Below are 22,934 nucleotides of genomic sequence, written 5' to 3'. Positions count from 1 at the left end.
GGTTGGGATGTGATGGGTTGGGATGTGATGTGATGGGTTGGGATGGGATGGGATGTGATGGGATGGGTTGGGATGTGATGGGTTGGGATGTGATGGGTTGGGATGTGATGGGTTGGGATGTGATGGGATGTGATGGGTTGGGATGGGTTGGGATGTGATGGGTTGGGATGTGATGGGATGGGATGTGATGGGTTGGGATGTGATGGGATGGGATGTGATGGGTTGGGATGGGATGGGTTGGGATGTGATGGGTTGGGATGGGTTGGGATGTGATGGGATGGGATGGGATGTGATGGGTTGGGATGGGTTGGGATGTGATGGGTTGGGATGTGATGGGATGTATTGTGATGGGATGTATTGTGATGGGTTGGGATGTGATGTGATGGGTTGTGATGGGTTGGGATGTGATGTGATGGGTTGGGATGTGATGGGTTGTATTGTGATGGGTTGGGATGTGATGGGTTGTATTGTGATGGGTTGGGATGTGATGGGATGGGATGTGATGGGATGGGATGGGATGGGATGTGATGGGATGGGATGGGTTGGGATGGGATGGGTTGGGATGTGATGGGTTGGGATGTGATGGTTTGGGATGGGTTGGGTTGGGATGTGATGGGATGTGATGGGTTGGGATGTGATGGGTTGTATTGTGATGGGTTGGGATGGGATGGGATGGGATGGGATGGGATGTGATGGGTTGGGATGGGATGTGATGTGTGTTATCTTTCTGACAGTTTGGGTGGAAGCAAAACAACTATGACCTGTTGGCAGCTGGGAGGTAAAAACACACTTTGATATTTTGTTTGTTTCCTTGCATGAGCACAGTGAAGGTTACTATGAGGCATGAGCACAGTGAAGGTAACTGTGAGGCATGAGCACAGTGAAGGTAACTGAGGCATGAGCACAGTGAAGGTAACTGAGGCATGAGCACAGTGAAGGTAACTGAGGCATGAGCACAGTGAAGGTAACTATGAGGCATGAGCACAGTGAAGGTAACTGAGGCATGAGCACAGTGAAGGTAACTATGAGGCATGAGCACAGTGAAGGTAACTATGAGGCATGAGCACAGTGAAGGTAACTGAGGCATGAGCACAGTGAAGGTTACTATGAGGCATGAGCACAGTGAAGGTAACTATGAGGCATGAGCACAGTGAAGGTAACTATGAGGCATGAGCACAGTGAAGGTAACTATGAGGCATGAGCACAGTGAAGGTAACTATGAGGCATGAGCACAGTGAAGGTAACTATGAGGCATGAGCACAGTGAAGGTAACTATGAGGCATGAGCACAGTGAAGGTAACTATGAGGCATGAGCACAGTGAAGGTAACTATGAGGCATAACAGTGAAGGTAACTATGAGGCATGAGCACAGTGAAGGTAACTGAGGCATGAGTGAAGGTAACACATGAGCACAGGGAAGGTGAAGAGTAACTATGAGGCATGAGCACAGTGAAGGTAACTATGAGGCATGAGCACAGTGAAGATAACTATGAGGCATGAGCACAGTGAAGGTAACAGGCATGAGCACAGTGAAGGTAACTGAGGCATGAGCACAGTGAAGATAACTATGAGGCATGAGCACAGTGAAGGTAACTATGAGGCATGAGCACAGGGAAGGTAACTATGAGGCATGAGCACAGTGAAGGTTACTATGAGGCATGAGCACAGTGAAGGTTACTGTAAGGCATGAGCACAGTGAAGGTTACTGTAAGGCATGAGCACAGGGAAGGTTACTATGAGGCATGAGCACAGTGAAGGTAACTATGAGGCATGAGCACAGTGAAGATAACTATGAGGCATGAGCACAGGGAAGGTAACATGAGGCACAGTGAAGGTAACTATGAGGCATGAGCACAGGGAAGGTAACTATGAGGCATGAGCACAGTGAAGGTAACTATGAGGCATGAGCACAGTGAAGGTAACTATGAGGCATGAGCACAGTGAAGGTAACTATGAGGCATGAGCACAGTGAAGGTAACTATGAGGCATGAGCACAGTGAAGGTAACTGAGGCATGAGCACAGTGAAGGTAACTATGAGGCATGAGCACAGTGAAGGTAACTATGAGGCATGAGCACAGGGAAGGTTACTGAGGCATGAGCACAGGGAAGGTAACTGAGGCATGAGCACAGTGAAGGTAACTATGAGGCATGAGCACAGTGAAGGTAACTATGAGGCATGAGCACAGTGAAGGTAACTATGAGGCATGAGCACAGTGAAGGTACTATGAGGCATGAGCACAGTGAAGGTAACTATGAGGCATGAGCACAGGGAAGGTTACTATGAGGATAAGCCGTTCCAGAATACAGTAGTTTAAGTGATCTTTAAACCTTGCTCCCTCTCTCAGTCTTGCAGGCCATCTCATAGAGTGTGGTGCCCAGGCAACAGGTGGCATATTCACAGACTGGCACACAGTACCCGACTGGTGAGGACATCATACAGTTATTTCCTGTCCCAATGCTAGCTCCATCTACTATCTCTTATGAGAGAACAATATTATACACTAATGTCTTTCTTACCTCTTACCGTTGAATATAATACTGTTACTACTACTACTACTACTGCTACCAATACTGCTACCGATACTACTACTGCTACCAATACTACTACTGCTACCGATACTACTACTGCTACCAATACTACTACTGCTACCAATACTGCTACCAATACTACTACTGCTACCAATACTACTACCAATACTACTACTGCTACCAATACTGCTACTACTACTAATACTGCTACTACTGCTACCAATACTACTACTGCTACCAATACTACTACCAATACTACTACTGCTACCAATACTACTACTAATACTGCTACCACCAATACTGCTACTGCTACTAATACTGCTACTACTGCTACTACTGCAATACTGCTACCATACTACTACTGCTACCAATACTGCTGCAATACTGCTACTACCCAATACTACCAATACTGCTACCAATACTGCTACTACTGCTACCAATACTGCTACCAATACTGCTACTACTGCTACCAATACTGCTACCGATACTACTACTGCTACCAATACTGCTACCAATACTGCTACTACTGCTACCAATACTGCTACCAATACTGCTACTAATACTGCTACTACTGCTACCAATACTGCTACCAATACTGCTACTACTGCTACCAATACTGCTACCAATACTACTACTGCTACCAATACTGCTACCAATACTGCTACCAATACTGCTACTACTGCTACCAATACTGCTACCGATACTACTACTGCTACCAATACTGCTACCAATACTGCTACTACTGCTACCAATACTGCTACCAATACTGCTACCAATACTGCTACTACTGCTACCAATACTGCTACCAATACTGCTACTACTGCTACCAATACTGCTACCGATACTACTACTGCTACCAATACTGCTACTACTGCTACCAATACTGCTACCAATACTACTACTGCTACCAATACTGCTACCAATACTACTACTGCTACCAATACTGCTACCAATACTACTACTGCTACCAATACTACTACTGCTTCCAATACTACTACTGCTACCAATACTGCTACCAATACTACTACTGCTACCAATACTACTACTGCTACCGATACTACTACTGCTACCAATACTACTACTGCTACCAATACTGCTACCAATACTACTACCAATACTACTACTGCTACCAATACTGCTACTACTACTAATACTGCTACTACTGCTACCAATACTACTACTGCTACCAATACTACTACCAATACTACTACTGCTACCAATACTGCTACTACTACTAATACTGCTACTACTGCTACTGCTACCAATACTGCTACTACTACTGCTACCAATACTGCTACCAATACTGCTACCAATACTGCTACCAATACTACTGCTACCAATACTGCTACCAATACTGCTACCAATACTGCTACTACTGCTACCAATACTGCTACCAATACTGCTACTACTGCTACCAATACTGCTACCGATACTACTACTGCTACCAATACTGCTACCAATACTGCTACTACTGCTACCAATACTGCTACCAATACTGCTACTACTGCTACCAATACTGCTACCAATACTGCTACCAATACTACTACTGCTACCAATACTGCTACCGATACTACTACTGCTACCAATACTGCTACCAATACTACTACTGCTACCAATACTACTACTGCTACCAATACTACTACTGCTACCAATACTGCTACCAATACTACTACTGCTACCAATACTACTACTGCTACCAATACTACTACTGCTACCAATACTGCTACCAATACTACTACTGCTACCAATACTGCTACCAATACTACTACTGCTACCAATACTACTACCAATACTACTACTGCTACCAATGCTGACCAATACCAATACTGCTACTACTACTTCTGCTACCAATACTACTACTGCTACCAATACTACTACTGCTACTGCTACCAATACTACTACTGCTACCAATACCACTGTTCCAATACTACTACTGCTACTGCTACCAATACTACTACTGCTACCAATACTACTACTGCTACTACTGCAATACTACTACTGCTACCAATGCTACTGCTTCAATCCAATACCAATACTACTACTGCTACCAATACTACTACTGCTACCAATACTACTACTGCTACCAATACTACTACTGCTTCCAATACTACTACTGCTACCAATGCTACTACTGTTTCCAATCCTACTGCTGATACCAATACTACTGCTGATACCAATACTACTACTGCTACCAATGCTACTACTGCTTCCAATACTACTACTGCTACCAATACTGCTACCAATACTACTACTGCTACCAATACTACTACTGCTTCCAATACTACTACTGCTACCAATACTGCTACCAATACTACTACTGCTACCAATACTACTACTGCTTCCAATACTACTACTGCTTCCAATACTACTACTGCTACCAATGCTACTACTGCTTCCAATCCTACTGCTGATACCAATACTACTACTGCTACCAATCCTACTGCTGATACCAATACTACTACTACTACCAATACTGCTACCAATACTACTACTGCTACCAATGCTACTACTGCTACCAATGCTACTACTGCTACCAATGCTACTACTGCTACCAATACTACTACTTACTACTGCTACTGCTACCAATGCTACTACTGCTACCAATGCTACTACTGCTACCAATACTACTACTGCTACCAATACTACTACTGTTACCAATGCTACTACTGCTACCAATGCTACTACTGCTACCAATGCTACTACTGCTACCAATGCTACTACTGCTACCAATGCTACTACTGCTACCAATGATACTACTGCTACCAATACTACCACTGCTACCCATACTACTACTACTACTACTACTACCAATACTACTACTACTACTACTACTACCAATACTACTACTACTACCACTACCACCAATGCTACCAATACTACTACTGCTACCAATGCTACTACTGCTATTACCAATACTACTATTACTACTACAACCAATACTACTACTGCTACCAATACTGCTACCACTACTACTGATACCAATACTACTACTGCTACCAATACTGCTACCACTACTACTGATACCAATACTACTACTGCTACCAATACTAATATTACTACCACTACTACTATTACCAATACTACTACTACTACTACTACTACCAATACTACTACGGCTACAATACTACTACTGCTACCAATACTACTACTACTACTACCACCAATACTACTATTACTACTACTACTATTACTACTACTACTACTACCACCAATACTACTACTGCTACCAAATCTACTACTACTCTGACTGACTCTCTCCCTCCCTTCCTCTTCTCTCCCTCCCTCTTCTCTCCCTCCCCCTACTCCCTCCCTCTTCTCTCCCTCTTCCTACTCCCTCCCTCCCTCCCTCACTCCCTCCCTCACTCCCTCCCTCTTCTCTCCTTCCCCCTCCCTCCCCCCTACTCCCTTCCCTCCCTCCCCCTCCCTCCCCCCCTACTCCCTTCCCTCCCTCCCTCTTCCTTCCTCCCTCCCCCTCCCTCCCCCTACTCCCTTCCCCCTCCCTCCCTCCCTCTTCCTTCCCTCCCTCCCCCCCCCCCACCCCTACTCCCTTCCCTCCCTCCCTCCCTCCCCCCCCCCCCTTCCCTCCCTCCCCCTCCCTCCTTCCCCCCCACCCCTACTCCCCTCCCTCCCTCCCTCCCCCTCCCTCCTTCCCCCCACCCCCACCCCTACTCCCCCCTCCCTCCCTCCCAGGGATAACATGGGATTCCCAGTGGTGGAGTGTTCAGCTGATGGTTCCTTCATTCTGTCCAAGCCGCCCAAAACAGGCGGATTGGTGTCGTTCGGAACGGTCGCCGAGCAACTGGTGTACGAGATCGGTGACCCGCAGAAATACCTGCTTCCTGACGTCACCTGTGATTTCTCTAACGTCAACATCACTGAAGTAGCAGGTACACACACATACATGCCTACATACATACACACACACACACACACATACACACATACAGTGGGGCAAAAAAGTATTTAGTCAGCCACCAATTGTGCAAGTTCTCCCACTTAACTTCTTCGAGATAGGGGGCTCTTTTCATTTTTGGATAAAAAACGTTCCCGTTTTAAACAAGATATTTTGTCACGAGATATTATCTGTGAGTGCCCCAGAACTAATGCTACAGGCGAAACCAAGATGAAGTTTCATACAGGAAATGCCCCGGATTCTGAAGGCGCTGTGTTCCAATGTCTCCTTATATGGCTGTGAATGCGCCAGGAATGAGCCTGCTCTTTCTGTCTATTCCCCGAGGTGTCTGCAGCATTGTGACGTATTTGTAGGCATATCATTGGAAGATTGACCATAAGAGACTACATTTACCAGGTGTCCGCCCGGTGTCCTGTGTCGAAATTATTGCTTAATCTCTAGGTCCATGTGCGTTCCATTTCTTCAGAAGAGAAAGTCAACTGCCACGAAGGATTTTATCGGCGATAGATATGTGAAAAACACCTTGAGGATTGATTCTAAACATCGGTTTGCCATGTTTCTGTCGATATTATGGAGTTAATTTGGAAAAAAGTTAGCGTTTTAATGACTTAATTTTCGGGTTTTTTCTTACCCAAACGTGATGAAGAAAACGGAGCGATTTGTCAACACAAATAATATTTTTGTAAAAACTGAACATTTGCTGTCTAACTGAGAGTCTCCTCATTGAAAACATCTGAAGTTCTTCAAAGGTAAATTATTTTATTTGAATGCTTTTCTGTTTTTTGTGAAAATGTTGCCTGTTGAATGCAAACGCTAAATGCTACGCTAGCTATCAATAGCTATCAATACTGTTACACAAATGCTTTTTTTGCTATAGTTGAGAAGCATATTTTTGAAAATCTGAGATGACAGTGTTGTTAACAAAAGGCTAAGCTTGAGAGCTAGCATATTGATTTCATTTCATTTGCGATTTTCATGAATAGTTAACGTTGTGTTATGCTAATGAGCTTGCGGATAGATTTACACAATCCTGGATACAGGGTTTTTTCGTAGCTAAACGTGACGCAGAAAACGGAGCGATTTGTCAACACAAATAATCTTTTTGTAAAAACTGAACATTTGCTATCTAACTGAGAGTCAAGCATATTTTGAAAATCTGAGATGACAGTTTGCGATTTTCATGAATAGTTAACGTTGCGTTATGGTAATGGACTTGAGGCTGTAGTCACGATCCCGGATCCGGGATGGCTCGACGCAAGAAGTTAAAAAGACGAGAGAGGCCTGTAATTTTCATCATAGTTACACTTCAACTATGACAGACAAAATGAGAAAAAAATCCAGAAAATCACATTGTAGGATATTTAATGAATTTATTTGTAAATTATGGTGGAAAATAAGTATTTGGTCAATAACCAAAGTTTATCTCAATACTTTGTTATATACCCTTTGTTGGCAATGACAGAGGTCAAACGTTTTCTGTAAGTCTTCACAAGGTTTTCACACACTGTTGCTGGTATTTTGGCCCATTCCTCCATGCAGATCTCCTCTAGAGCAGTATCAGGTAGAAAGCTACAGTCGAGGACAAACCTAACATGGACTAGAGGGTGAACCCTGTGTCCCTACAATAAACCGTAAACAGTCACATCTGGAATGAGTCACATCTGAACCTTAGTTGAACCATAGTCTGAATCCAAACGAAACCCTTTCTGAACTGACTCATTGTCCTCAGCTCAACCTCTGATGAACATCCTAACAGATATCAGACAGACAGATGGAGTCCACTGTTAACAGACAGACAGATGGAGTCCCCTGTTAACAGACAGACAGATGGAGTCCCCTGTTAACAGACAGACAGATGGAGTCCCCTGTTAACAGACAGACAGACAGACAGACAGATGGAGTCCCCTGTTAACAGACAGACCGACAGATGGAGTCCACTGTTAACAGACAGACAGACAGACAGACAGATGGAGTCCCCTGTTAACAGACAGACAGACAGATGGAGTCCCCTGTTAACAGACAGACAGATGGAGTCCCCTGTTAACAGACAGACAGATGGAGTCCCTTTTTAACAGACAGACAGATGGAGTCCACTGTTAACAGACAGACAGACAGACAGACAGACAGATGGAGTCCCCTGTTGACAGACAGACAGACAGATGGAGTCCCCTGTTGACAGACAGACAGATGGAGTCCCCTGTTAACAGACAGACAGACAGACAGACAGACAGACAGACAGATGGAATCCACTGTTAACAGACAGACAGATGGAGTCCACTGTTAACAGACAGACAGACAGATGGAGTCCCCTGTTAACAGATAGACAGATGGAGTCCCCTGTTAACAGACAGACAGATGGAGTCCACTGTTAACAGACAGACAGATGGAGTCCCCTGTTAACAGACAGACAGATGGAGTCCCCTGTTAACAGACAGACAGATGGAGTCCACTGTTAACAGACAGACAGATGGAGTCCCCAGTTAACAGACAGACAGATGGAGTCCACTGTTAACAGACAGACAGATGGAGTCCCCTGTTAACAGACAGACAGATGGAGTCCACTGTTAACAGACAGACAGATGGAGTCCACTGTTAACAGACAGACAGATGGAGTCCACTGTTAACAGACAGACAGATGGAGTCCACTGTTACCAGACAGACAGATGGAGTCCACTGTTAACAGACAGACAGATGGAGTCCACTGTTAACAGACAGACAGATGGAGTCCCCTGTTGACAGACAGACAGATGGAGTCCCCTGTTGACAGACAGACAGACAGATGGAGTCCCCTGTTGACAGACAGACAGATGGAGTCCCCTGTTAACAGACAGACAGATGGAGTCCACTGTTAACAGACAGACAGATGGAGTCCCCTGTTAACAGACAGACAGATGGAGTCCCCTGTTAACAGACAGACAGATGGAGTCCACTGTTAACAGACAGACAGATGGAGTCCCTGTTAACAGACAGACAGATGGAGTCCACTGTTAACAGACAGACAGATGGAGTCCCCTGTTAACAGACAGACAGACAGACAGATGGAGTCCACTGTTAACAGACAGACAGATGGAGTCCACTGTTAACAGACAGACAGATGGAGTCCACTGTTAACAGACAGACAGACAGATGGAGTCCCCTGTTAACAGACAGACAGATGGAGTCCACTGTTAACAGACAGACAGATGGAGTCCCTGTTAACAGACAGACAGATGGAGTCCACTGTTAACAGACAGACAGATGGAGTCCACTGTTAACAGACAGACAGACAGACAGATGGAGTCCCTGTTAAGACAGACAGACAGATGGAGTCCCCTGTTGACAGACAGACAGATGGAGTCCCCTGTTGACAGACAGACAGACAGATGGAGTCCCCTGTTGACAGACAGACAGACAGATGGAGTCCCCTGTTAACAGACAGACAGATGGAGTCCACTGTTAACAGACAGACAGATGGAGTCCACTGTTACCAGACAGACAGATGGAGTCCACTGTTAACAGACAGACAGATGGAGTCCACTGTTAACAGACAGACAGATGGAGTCCCCTGTTGACAGACAGACAGATGGAGTCCCCTGTTGACAGACAGACAGACAGATGGAGTCCCCTGTTGACAGACAGACAGATGGAGTCCCCTGTTAACAGACAGACAGATGGAGTCCACTGTTAACAGACAGACAGACAGATGGAGTCCCCTGTTAACAGACAGACAGATGGAGTCCCCTGTTAACAGACAGACAGATGGAGTCCACTGTTAACAGACAGACAGATGGAGTCCCCAGTTAACAGACAGACAGATGGAGTCCACTGTTAACAGACAGACAGATGGAGTCCCCTGTTAACAGACAGACAGACAGACAGATGGAGTCCACTGTTAACAGACAGACAGATGGAGTCCACTGTTAACAGACAGACAGATGGAGTCCACTGTTAACAGACAGACAGACAGATGGAGTCCCCTGTTAACAGACAGACAGATGGAGTCCACTGTTAACAGACAGACAGATGGAGTGTACTGTTAACAGACAGACAGATGGAGTCCACTGTTAACAGACAGACAGATGGAGTCCACTGTTAACAGACAGACAGACAGACAGATGGAGTCCCCTGTTAACAGACAGACAGATGGAGTCCCCTGTTGACAGACAGACAGATGGAGTCCCCTGTTGACAGACAGACAGACAGATGGAGTCCCCTGTTGACAGACAGACAGACAGATGGAGTCCCCTGTTAACAGACAGACAGATGGACCACTGTTAACAGACAGACAGACAGATGGAGTCCCCTGTTAACAGACAGACAGACAGATGGAGTCCCCTGTTAACAGACAGACAGACAGATGGAGTCCACTGTTAACAGACAGACAGACAGATGGAGTCCCCTGTTAACAGACAGACAGACAGATGGAGTCCACTGTTAACAGACAGACAGACAGACAGACAGACAGACAGACAGATGGAGTCCCCTGTTAACAGATAGACAGATGGAGTCCCCTGTTAACAGACAGACAGATGGAGTCCACTGTTAACAGACAGACAGATGGAGTCCCCTGTTAACAGACAGACAGATGGAGTCCCCTGTTAACAGACAGACAGATGGAGTCCACTGTTAACAGACAGACAGATGGAGTCCCCAGTTAACAGACAGACAGATGGAGTCCACTGTTAACAGACAGACAGATGGAGTCCACTGTTAACAGACAGACAGATGGAGTCCCCTGTTAACAGACAGACAGACAGACAGATGGAGTCCACTGTTAACAGACAGACAGATGGAGTCCACTGTTAACAGACAGACAGATGGAGTCCCCTGTTAACAGACAGACAGATGGAGTCCCCTGTTAACAGACAGACAGATGGAGTCCCTTTTTAACAGACAGACAGATGGAGTCCACTGTTAACAGACAGACAGACAGACAGACAGATGGAGTCCCCTGTTGACAGACAGACAGACAGATGGAGTCCCCTGTTGACAGACAGACAGATGGAGTCCCCTGTTAACAGACAGACAGACAGACAGACAGACAGACAGACAGACAGACAGACAGATGGAATCCACTGTTAACAGACAGACAGATGGAGTCCACTGTTAACAGACAGACAGACAGATGGAGTCCCCTGTTAACAGATAGACAGATGGAGTCCCCTGTTAACAGACAGACAGATGGAGTCCACTGTTAACAGACAGACAGATGGAGTCCCCTGTTAACAGACAGACAGATGGAGTCCCCTGTTAACAGACAGACAGATGGAGTCCCCTGTTAACAGACAGACCGACAGATGGAGTCCACTGTTAACAGACAGACAGACAGATGGAGTCCCCTGTTAACAGACAGACAGATGGAGTCCCCTGTTAACAGACAGACAGATGGAGTCCACTGTTAACAGACAGACAGATGGAGTCCCCAGTTAACAGACAGACAGATGGAGTCCACTGTTAACAGACAGACAGATGGAGTCCCCTGTTAACAGACAGACAGACAGACAGACAGACAGATGGAGTCCACTGTTAACAGACAGACAGATGGAGTCCACTGTTAACAGACAGACAGATGGAGTCCCCTGTTAACAGACAGACAGATGGAGTCCACTGTTAACAGACAGACAGATGGAGTCCACTGTTAACAGACAGACAGATGGAGTCCACTGTTACCAGACAGACAGATGGAGTCCACTGTTAACAGACAGACAGATGGAGTGTACTGTTAACAGACAGACAGATGGAGTCCACTGTTAACAGACAGACAGACAGACAGATGGAGTCCCCTGTTAACAGACAGACAGATGGAGTCCACTGTTGACAGACAGACAGACCCCTGTTGACAGACAGACAGACAGATGGAGTCCCCTGTTGACAGACAGACAGACAGATGGAGTCCCCTGTTAACAGACAGACAGATGGACCACTGTTAACAGACAGACAGACAGATGGAGTCCCCTGTTAACAGACAGACAGACAGATGGAGTCCCCTGTTAACAGACAGACAGATGGAGTCCACTGTTAACAGACAGACAGACAGATGGAGTCCCCTGTTAACAGACAGACAGACAGATGGAGTCCACTGTTAACAGACAGACAGACAGACAGACAGACAGACAGACAGACAGACAGACAGACAGATGGAGTCCCCTGTTAACAGATAGACAGATGGAGTCCCCTGTTAACAGACAGACAGATGGAGTCCACTGTTAACAGACAGACAGATGGAGTCCCCTGTTAACAGACAGACAGATGGAGTCCCCTGTTAACAGACAGACAGATGGAGTCCACTGTTAACAGACAGACAGATGGAGTCCCCAGTTAACAGACAGACAGATGGAGTCCACTGTTAACAGACAGACAGATGGAGTCCACTGTTAACAGACAGACAGATGGAGTCCCCTGTTAACAGACAGACAGACAGACAGATGGAGTCCACTGTTAACAGACAGACAGATGGAGTCCACTGTTAACAGACAGACAGATGGAGTCCCCTGTTAACAGACAGACAGATGGAGTCCCTTTTTAACAGACAGACAGATGGAGTCCACTGTTAACAGACAGACAGACAGACAGACAGATGGAGTCCCCTGTTGACAGACAGACAGACAGATGGAGTCCCCTGTTGACAGACAGACAGATGGAGTCCCCTGTTAACAGACAGACAGACAGACAGATGGAATCCACTGTTAACAGACAGACAGATGGAGTCCACTGTTAACAGACAGACAGACAGATGGAGTCCCCTGTTAACAGATAGACAGATGGAGTCCCCTGTTAACAGACAGACAGATGGAGTCCACTGTTAACAGACAGACAGATGGAGTCCCCTGTTAACAGACAGACAGATGGTGTCCCCTGTTAACAGACAGACAGATGGAGTCCACTGTTAACAGACAGACAGATGGAGTCCCCAGTTAACAGACAGACAGATGGAGTCCACTGTTAACAGACAGACAGATGGAGTCCCCTGTTAACAGACAGACAGACAGACAGACAGATGGAGTCCACTGTTAACAGACAGACAGATGGAGTCCACTGTTAACAGACAGACAGATGGAGTCCCCTGTTAACAGACAGACAGATGGAGTCCACTGTTAACAGACAGACAGATGGAGTCCACTGTTAACAGACAGACAGATGGAGTCCACTGTTACCAGACAGACAGATGGAGTCCACTGTTACCAGACAGACAGATGGAGTCCACTGTTAACAGACAGACAGATGGAGTCCACTGTTAACAGACAGACAGATGGAGTCCCCTGTTGACAGACAGACAGATGGAGTCCCCTGTTGACAGACAGACAGACAGATGGAGTCCCCTGTTGACAGACAGACAGATGGAGTCCCCTGTTAACAGACAGACAGATGGAGTCCACTGTTAACAGACAGACAGACAGATGGAGTCCCCTGTTAACAGACAGACAGACAGATGGAGTCCACTGTTAACAGACAGACAGACAGACAGATGGAGTCCCCTGTTAACAGACAGACAGACAGATGGAGTCCACTGTTAACAGACAGACAGACAGACAGACAGACAGACAGACAGACAGACAGACAGACAGATGGAGTCCACTGTTAACAGACAGACAGACAGATGGAGTCCCCTGTTAACAGACAGACAGATGGAGTCCCCTGTTAACAGACAGACAGATGGAGTCCACTGTTAACAGACAGACAGATGGAGTCCCCAGTTAACAGACAGACAGATGGAGTCCACTGTTAACAGACAGACAGATGGAGTCCACTGTTAACAGACAGACAGATGGAGTCCCCAGTTAACAGACAGACAGATGGAGTCCACTGTTAACAGACAGACAGATGGAGTCCCCTGTTAACAGACAGACAGACAGACAGATGGAGTCCACTGTTAACAGACAGACAGATGGAGTCCACTGTTAACAGACAGACAGATGGAGTCCACTGTTAACAGACAGACAGACAGATGGAGTCCCCTGTTAACAGACAGACAGATGGAGTCCACTGTTAACAGACAGACAGATGGAGTGTACTGTTAACAGACAGACAGATGGAGTCCACTGTTAACAGACAGACAGATGGAGTCCACTGTTAACAGACAGACAGACAGACAGATGGAGTCCCCTGTTAACAGACAGACAGATGGAGTCCCCTGTTGACAGACAGACAGATGGAGTCCCCTGTTGACAGACAGACAGACAGATGGAGTCCCCTGTTGACAGACAGACAGACAGATGGAGTCCCCTGTTAACAGACAGACAGATGGACCACTGTTAACAGACAGACAGACAGATGGAGTCCCCTGTTAACAGACAGACAGACAGATGGAGTCCTGTTAACAGACAGACAGACAGATGGAGTCCACTGTTAACAGACAGACAGACAGATGGAGTCCCCTGTTAACAGACAGACAGACAGATGGAGTCCACTGTTAACAGACAGACAGACAGACAGACAGACAGACAGACAGACAGATGGAGTCCCCTGTTAACAGATAGACAGATGGAGTCCACTGTTAACAGACAGACAGATGGAGTCCCCTGTTAACAGACAGACAGATGGAGTCCCCTGTTAACAGACAGACAGATGGAGTCCACTGTTAACAGACAGACAGATGGAGTCCCCAGTTAACAGACAGACAGATGGAGTCCACTGTTAACAGACAGACAGATGGAGTCCACTGTTAACAGACAGACAGATGGAGTCCCCTGTTAACAGACAGACAGACAGACAGATGGAGTCCACTGTTAACAGACAGACAGATGGAGTCCACTGTTAACAGACAGACAGATGGAGTCCCCTGTTAACAGACAGACAGATGGAGTCCACTGTTAACAGACAGACAGATGGAGTCCACTGTTAACAGACAGACAGATGGAGTCCACTGTTAACAGTTGGAGGAGGGAGATAAATGGGATGCAATTAGGGTTGAAAATATGGAGGGAGGAAGGGAGAGACTGTTTGTCTGATGTCTCTGTCTGTCTTCAGGAGTGGAGGGAGGGGCTGTCAAAGTGACCGGGGCCAGAGGTTTTGCTCCGTCCAATGACTACAAGGTAACACTATCCAGTAATCATCCCCAGGTTCAGAGCCACAGAAGTCTGTCCTGTTGATATTATACGAGTCAAATCTCTTCATTCTCATTTAAATCAATGAATATAATGTATTTATTTTTTTCCCCGCTAGGTGTGTGCCACCTACATGGATGGGTACAGGGCTACAGCAGTGTGTCCAGTAGGGGGCCCCAGAGCCACCGAGAAGGCCAGACGCACCGCAGAGAGCATCATCAAACGGTTAGCGTTAGCATCCAGTCCCATACAAACCTATGGCACTTAATTAGCACACTGCTAGTGGAGAGCGTCTTCTAACAGTTAGCGTTAGCATCCAGTCCAATACAAACCTATTGCATTTAATTAGCACACTGCTAGCGAATAGCTTCATCTAACAGTTAGTGTTAGCATCCAATACACAATACAAACCCTTGGCACTTAATTAGCACACTGCTAGTGGAGAGCGTCTTCTAACAGTTAGCGTTAGCATCCAGTCCAATACAAACCTATTGCATTTAATTAGCACACTGCTAGCGGAGAGCGTCATCCAACAGTTAGCGTTAGCATCCAATCCAAAAACAAACTTATGGCGCATAATTAGCACATCGCTAGCAGAGCACATCATCAAATGGTAACACATGAAGGCCCAAACTACAGCAGAGATCTCACAACGCCTGGCATTTAACCATTTAAAACAAAACATGTTTTTAATTCTAAGTAAGCCACAGCCTGTATGTGCAATTTATAGACCATAATGATTTAATTCATATGAAATGTTAAAATGCTCTTTATGGCCCCGCCAATTTATGGGCTTATTAAGCTTATTGCTTCACATTTATTTATTTGTAGGCTAAAGCCTTGAAATCATTTAAATAATAATATAGCCTAAATCATTCATCCTTCTTAGACTTCCTGTCTGTCTTCTATTTAGAGTGTTTATATTCTGTTTAGTACGACATCTAGCCTATTTGAAATTATTAGCATTTCTTAGTATTTTATTTAACTAGACAAGTCGGTTAAGAACAAATTCTTATTTAAAATGACGGCCTACCAAAAGGCAAAAAGCCTCCTGTGGGGACGGGGACCTGGGATTAAAAATAAAACAATAAAATACAAATCTAGGACAAAACACACGTCACGACAAGAGAGACCTAAGACAACAACATAGCATGGTAGCAACACTACATGACAACACAGCATGACAACAGCACAACATGGTAGCAACACAACATGACAACAGCATGGTAGCAACACAACATGACAACAGCATGGTAGCAACACTACATGACAACAGCATGGTAGCAACCCAACATGACAACAACATGGTAACAACATGGTAACAACACAACATGACAACAGCATGGTAGCAACCCAACATGACAACAGCATGGTAGAAACACAACATGACAACAACATGGTAGCAACACAACATGACAACAGCATGGTAGCAACACAACATGACAACAGCACAACATGGCAGCAACACAACATGACAACAACATGGTAACAACATGGTAGCAACACTACATGACAACAACATGACAACAGCATGGTAGCAACCCAACATGACAACAACATGGTAGCAACACTACATGACAACAACATGGTAGCAACCCAACATGACAACAGCATGGTAGCAACACTACATGACAACAACATGACAACAGCATGGTAGCAACACTACATGACAACAACATGACAACAGCATGGTAGCAACCCAACATGACAACAACATGGTAGCAACCCAACATGACAACAACATGACAACAGCATGGTAGCAACCCAACATGACAACAACATGGTAGCAACCCAACATGACAACAGCATGGTAGCAACCCAACATGACAACAGCATGGTAGCAACCCAACATGACAACAACATGGTAGCAACACTACATGACAACAACATGGTAGCAACACAACATGACAACAGCATGGTAGCAACACAACATGACAACAGCATGGTAGCAACACAACATGACAACAGCATGGTAGCAACACAACATGACAACAGCATGGTAGCAACACAACATGACAACAACATGACAACAGCATGGTAGCAACACAACATGACAACAGCATGGTAGCAACACTACATGACAACAGCATGGTAGCAACCCAACATGACAACAGCATGGTAGCAACACTACATGACAACAACATGGTAGCAACACAACATGACAACAGCATGGTAGCAACACTACATGACAACAACATGACAACAGCATGGTAGCAACACTACATGACAACAACATGACAACAGCATGGTAGCAACACTACATGACAACAACATGACAACAACATGGTAGCAACACTACATGACAACAACATGACAACAGCATGGTAGCAACCCAACATGACAACAACATGGTAGCAACCCAACATGACAACAGCATGGTAGCAACCCAACATGACAACAACATGGTAGCAACACTACATGACAACAACATGGTAGCAACACAACATGACAACAGCATGGTAGCAACACAACATGACAACAGCATGGTAGCAACACAACATGACAACAGCATGGTAGCAACACAACATGACAACAGCATGGTAGCAACACAACATGACAACAGCACAACATGGCAGCAACACAACATGACAACAGCATGGTAGCAACACTACATGACAACAGCATGGTAGCAACCCAACATGACAACAACATGGTAACAACATGGTAACAACACAACATGACAACAGCATGGTAGCAACCCAACATGACAACAGCATGGTAGAAACACAACATGACAACAACATGGTAGCAACACAACATGACAACAGCATGGTAGCAACACAACATGACAACAGCACAACATGGCAGCAACACAACATGACAACAGCATGGTAGCAACACTACATGACAACAACATGGTAACAACATGGTAGCAACACTACATGACAACAACATGACAACAGCATGGTAGCAACCCAACATGACAACAACATGGTAGCAACACTACATGACAACAACATGGTAGCAACCCAACATGACAACAGCATGGTAGCAACACTACATGACAACAACATGACAACAGCATGGTAGCAACACTACATGACAACAACATGACAACAGCATGGTAGCAACCCAACATGACAACAACATGGTAGCAACCCAACATGACAACAACATGACAACAGCATGGTAGCAACCCAACATGACAACAACATGGTAGCAACCCAACATGACAACAGCATGGTAGCAACCCAACATGACAACAACATGGTAGCAACACTACATGACAACAACATGGTAGCAACACAACATGACAACAGCATGGTAGCAACACAACATGACAACAGCATGGTAGCAACACAACATGACAACAGCATGGTAGCAACACAACATGACAACAACATGACAACAGCATGGTAGCAACACAACATGACAACAGCATGGTAGCAACACTACATGACAACAGCATGGTAGCAACCCAACATGACAACAGCATGGTAGCAACACTACATGACAACAACATGGTAGCAACCCAACATGACAACAGCATGGTAGCAACACTACATGACAACAACATGACAACAGCATGGTAGCAACACTACATGACAACAACATGACAACAGCATGGTAGCAACACTACATGACAACAACATGACAACAACATGGTAGCAACACTACATGACAACAACATGACAACAGCATGGTAGCAACCCAACATGACAACAACATGGTAGCAACCCAACATGACAACAGCATGGTAGCAACCCAACATGACAACAACATGGTAGCAACACTACATGACAACAACATGGTAGCAACACAACATGACAACAGCATGGTAGCAACACAACATGACAACAGCATGGTAGCAACACAACATGACAACAGCATGGTAGCAACACAACATGACAACAGCATGGTAGCAACACAACATGACAACAGCATGGTAGCAACACAACATGACAACAGCATGGTAGCAACACAACATGACAACAACATGACAACAGCATGGTAGCAACACAACATGACAACAGCATGGTAGCAACACTACATGACAACAGCATGGTAGCAACCCAACATGACAACAGCATGGTAGCAACACTACATGACAACAACATGGTAGCAACACAACATGACAACAGCATGGTAGCAACCCAACATGACAACAGCATGGTAGCAACACAACATGATCACAGCATGGTAGCAACACCACATGACAACAACACAACATGGTAGCAACACAACATGACAACAACATGGTAGCAACACAACATGACCACAGCATGGTAGCAACACCACATGACAACAACACAACATGGTAGCAACACAACATGACAACAACATGGTAGCAACACAACATGACAACAACATGGTAGCAACCCAACATGACAACAGCATGGTAGCAACACAACATGACCACAGCATGGTAGCAACACAACATGACAACAGCATGGTAGCAACCCAACATGACAACAGCATGGTAGCAACACAACATGACCACAGCATGGTAGCAACACAACATGACAACAGCATGGTAGCAACACAACATGACAACAGCATGGTAGCAACACATCATGGCAACACAACATGACAACAACATGGTAGCAGCATATGGTAGCAGAACAAAACATGGTACAAACATTATTGGGCACAAAGGGCAAGAAGGTAGAGACAACAATACATCACGCAAAGCAGCCACAACTGTCAGTAAGAGTGTCCATGATTGAGTCTTTGAATGAAGAGATGTAGATCAAACTGTCCAGTTGGAGTATTTGTTGCAGCTCGTTCCAGTCGCTAGCTGCAGCGAACTGAAAAGAGGAGCGACCCAGGGATGTGTGTGTTTTGGGGACCTTTAACAGAATGTGACTGGCAGAACGGGTGTTGAATGTGGAGGATGAGGGCTGCAGTAGGTACCTCACATAGGGGGGAGTGAGGCCTAAGAGGGTTTTATAAATAAGCATCAACCAGTGGGTCTTGCGACGGGTATACAGAGATTACCAGTTTACAGAGGAGTATAGAGTGCAGTGATGTGTCCTATAAGGAGCATTTGTGGCAAATCAAACCACATGACCTTTGTTTTGGAGGTGTTCAGAACAAGGTTAAGGGCAGAGAAAGCTTGTTGGACACTAAGAAAGCTTTGTTGTAGAGCATTTAACACATAATCCGGGGAGGGGCCAGCCGAGTATAAGACTGTATCATCTGCATATAAATGGATGAGAGCGCTTCCTACTGTCTGAGCTATGTTATTGATGTAAATTGAGAAGAGCATGGGGCCTAGGATTGAGCCTTGGGGTACTCCCTTGGTGACGGGCAGTGGCTGAGACAGCAGATGTTCTGATTTTATATACTGCACTCTTTGAGGTACTTAGCAAACCAGGCCAAAGACCCCTCAGATACATCAATACTCCTTAGCTGGCCCACAAGAATGGAATGGTCTACCGTATCAAAAGCTTTGGCCAACGTTGCTTAGAATCAAGGACCTTGGGACCTTTTAAGGTTGCAGCAACACCTCCATAACCTGAGCGGAAACCAGATTGCATCCCAGAGAGAATACTATAGACATCAAGAAAGCCAGCCAGTTGATTATTGATTTGTTTTTTCCAACACTTTTGGAAACTGACTGGCTTTCGAATCGTACTACACCGGCTCAGACGCTCGTCGGATGTGGCAGAGCTTGCAAACTATTACAGACTACAAAAGGAAGCACAGCCGAGACCCAGTGACACAAGTCTACCAGACGAACTAAATAATTTGTATGCTGGCTTCAAGGCAAGTAACACTGAAACATGCATGAGAGCATCAGCTGTTCCAGACAGCTGTGTCATCACACTCTCTGCAGCCAGTGTGAGTAATAACTTTAAACAGGTCAACATTCTCAAGGCCGAAGGGCCAGACGGATTACCAGGACGTGTACTCCGAGCATGCGCTGACCGACTGGCAAGTGTCTTCACTGACATTTTCAACCTCTCCCTGTCTGAGTCTGTAATACAGACCACCCTATCCCTGTGCCCAAGAACACTAAGGTAAACTGCCTAAATGACTATCAACCCTCACGTTTGTAGCCATAAAATGCTTTGAAAGGATGGTCATGGCCCCACATCAACATCCTCCCAGAAACCCTAGACCCACTTCAATTTGCATACAGCCCTAACAGATCCACAGATGATGCAATCTCTATTGCACTCCACACTGCCCTTTCCCACCTGGACAAGAGGAACACCTACAGTATGTGAGGATGCTGTTCATTGACTACAGCTCAGCGTTCAACACCATAGTGCCCTCAAAGCCCATCACTAAGCTAAGGACCCTGGGACTAAACACCTCCCTCTGCAACTGGATATTGGACTTCCTGACGTGCCTCCCCCAGGTGGTAAGGGTAGGCAACAACATGTCTGCCACGCTGATTCTCAACATGGGACCTCTCAGGGGTGCGTGCTCAGTCCACTCCTGTTCTACCTGACAACATGGCCAGGCCATCATTATGTTGGCCGATGACACAAGTGGTAGATCACCGACAACGATCAGACAAGTTCCTTGGTGTCCAGATCACCAACAAACTGTCATGGTCTAACCACACCAGGACAGTGGTGAAGAGGGCACAACAAAAACCTTTTCCCCCTCAGGAGACTTAAAAGATTTAGGTCCTCAGATCCTCAAAAGGTTTTACAGCTGCACCATCGAGAGCATCCTGACAGGTTGCATCACTGCCTGGTGTGGCAACTGCTCAGGCTTCGACTGCAAGGCACTACAGAGGGTAGTACGTACGGCCCGGTACATCACTGGGGCCAAGCTTCCTGCTATGCAGGACCTCTATACCAGGTGGTGTCAGAGGAAGGCTCTAAACATTGTCAAAGACTCCAGCCACCCTAGTCATAGACTGTTCTCTCTGCTACCGCACGGCAAGCAGTATCGGAGCGCTAAGTCTAGGTCCAAGAGGATTCTATAAACAGCTTCTACCCCCATAAGACTCCTGAACGTCTAATCAAATGGCTACCCAGACTATTTGCCCCCCCCTCCTTATAAGCTGCTGCTACTCTCTGTTATCATCTATAGTCACTTTAATAACTCTACCTACATGTACATATGACCTCAATTACCTCGACCCCCCCCCTTCCCCCCGCACATTGACTCTGTACCGTAACACCCTGTATATAGCCTCCACATTGACTCTGTACCGCAACACCCTATATATAGCCTCCACATTGACTCTGTACCGTAACACCCTGTATATAGCCTCCACATTGACTCTGTACCGTAACACCCTGTATATAGCCTCCACATTGACTCTGTACCATAACACCCTGTATATAGCCTCCACATTGACTCTGTACCGGTACCCCCTGTATATAGCCTCCACATTGACTCTGTACCGGTACCCCCTGTATATAGCCTCCACATTGACTCTGTACCTGTACCCCCTGTATATAGCCTCCACATTGACTCTGTACCAGTACCCCCTGTATATAGCTTCCACATTGACTCTGTACCAGTACCCCCTGTATATAGCCTCCACATTCACTCTGTACCG

At 45.7% G+C, this 22,934-nt stretch overlaps 1 protein-coding gene across 1 annotated transcript in view; it reads left to right on the top strand.

Moving 5' to 3' along the window:
• Nucleotides 1-22,934, top strand: part of lratb.1 (lecithin retinol acyltransferase b, tandem duplicate 1) — a 97,998-nt gene that overhangs the window by 13,230 nt on the left and 61,834 nt on the right. Inside the window, exons 7-11 of the mRNA XM_065022006.1 lie at nt 735-778; nt 2,347-2,424; nt 6,221-6,417; nt 15,390-15,454; nt 15,585-15,691. Coding sequence (XP_064878078.1) covers nt 735-778; nt 2,347-2,424; nt 6,221-6,417; nt 15,390-15,454; nt 15,585-15,691 — 491 coding nt within the window. The remainder of the gene's footprint in view (nt 1-734; nt 779-2,346; nt 2,425-6,220; nt 6,418-15,389; nt 15,455-15,584; nt 15,692-22,934) is intronic.

This window comes from Oncorhynchus nerka, linkage group LG8 (assembly GCF_034236695.1).
Source record: "Oncorhynchus nerka isolate Pitt River linkage group LG8, Oner_Uvic_2.0, whole genome shotgun sequence".
Classification (NCBI taxonomy): Eukaryota; Metazoa; Chordata; class Actinopteri; order Salmoniformes; family Salmonidae; genus Oncorhynchus; species Oncorhynchus nerka.
This window is presented reverse-complemented; position numbering and strand designations above follow the sequence as displayed.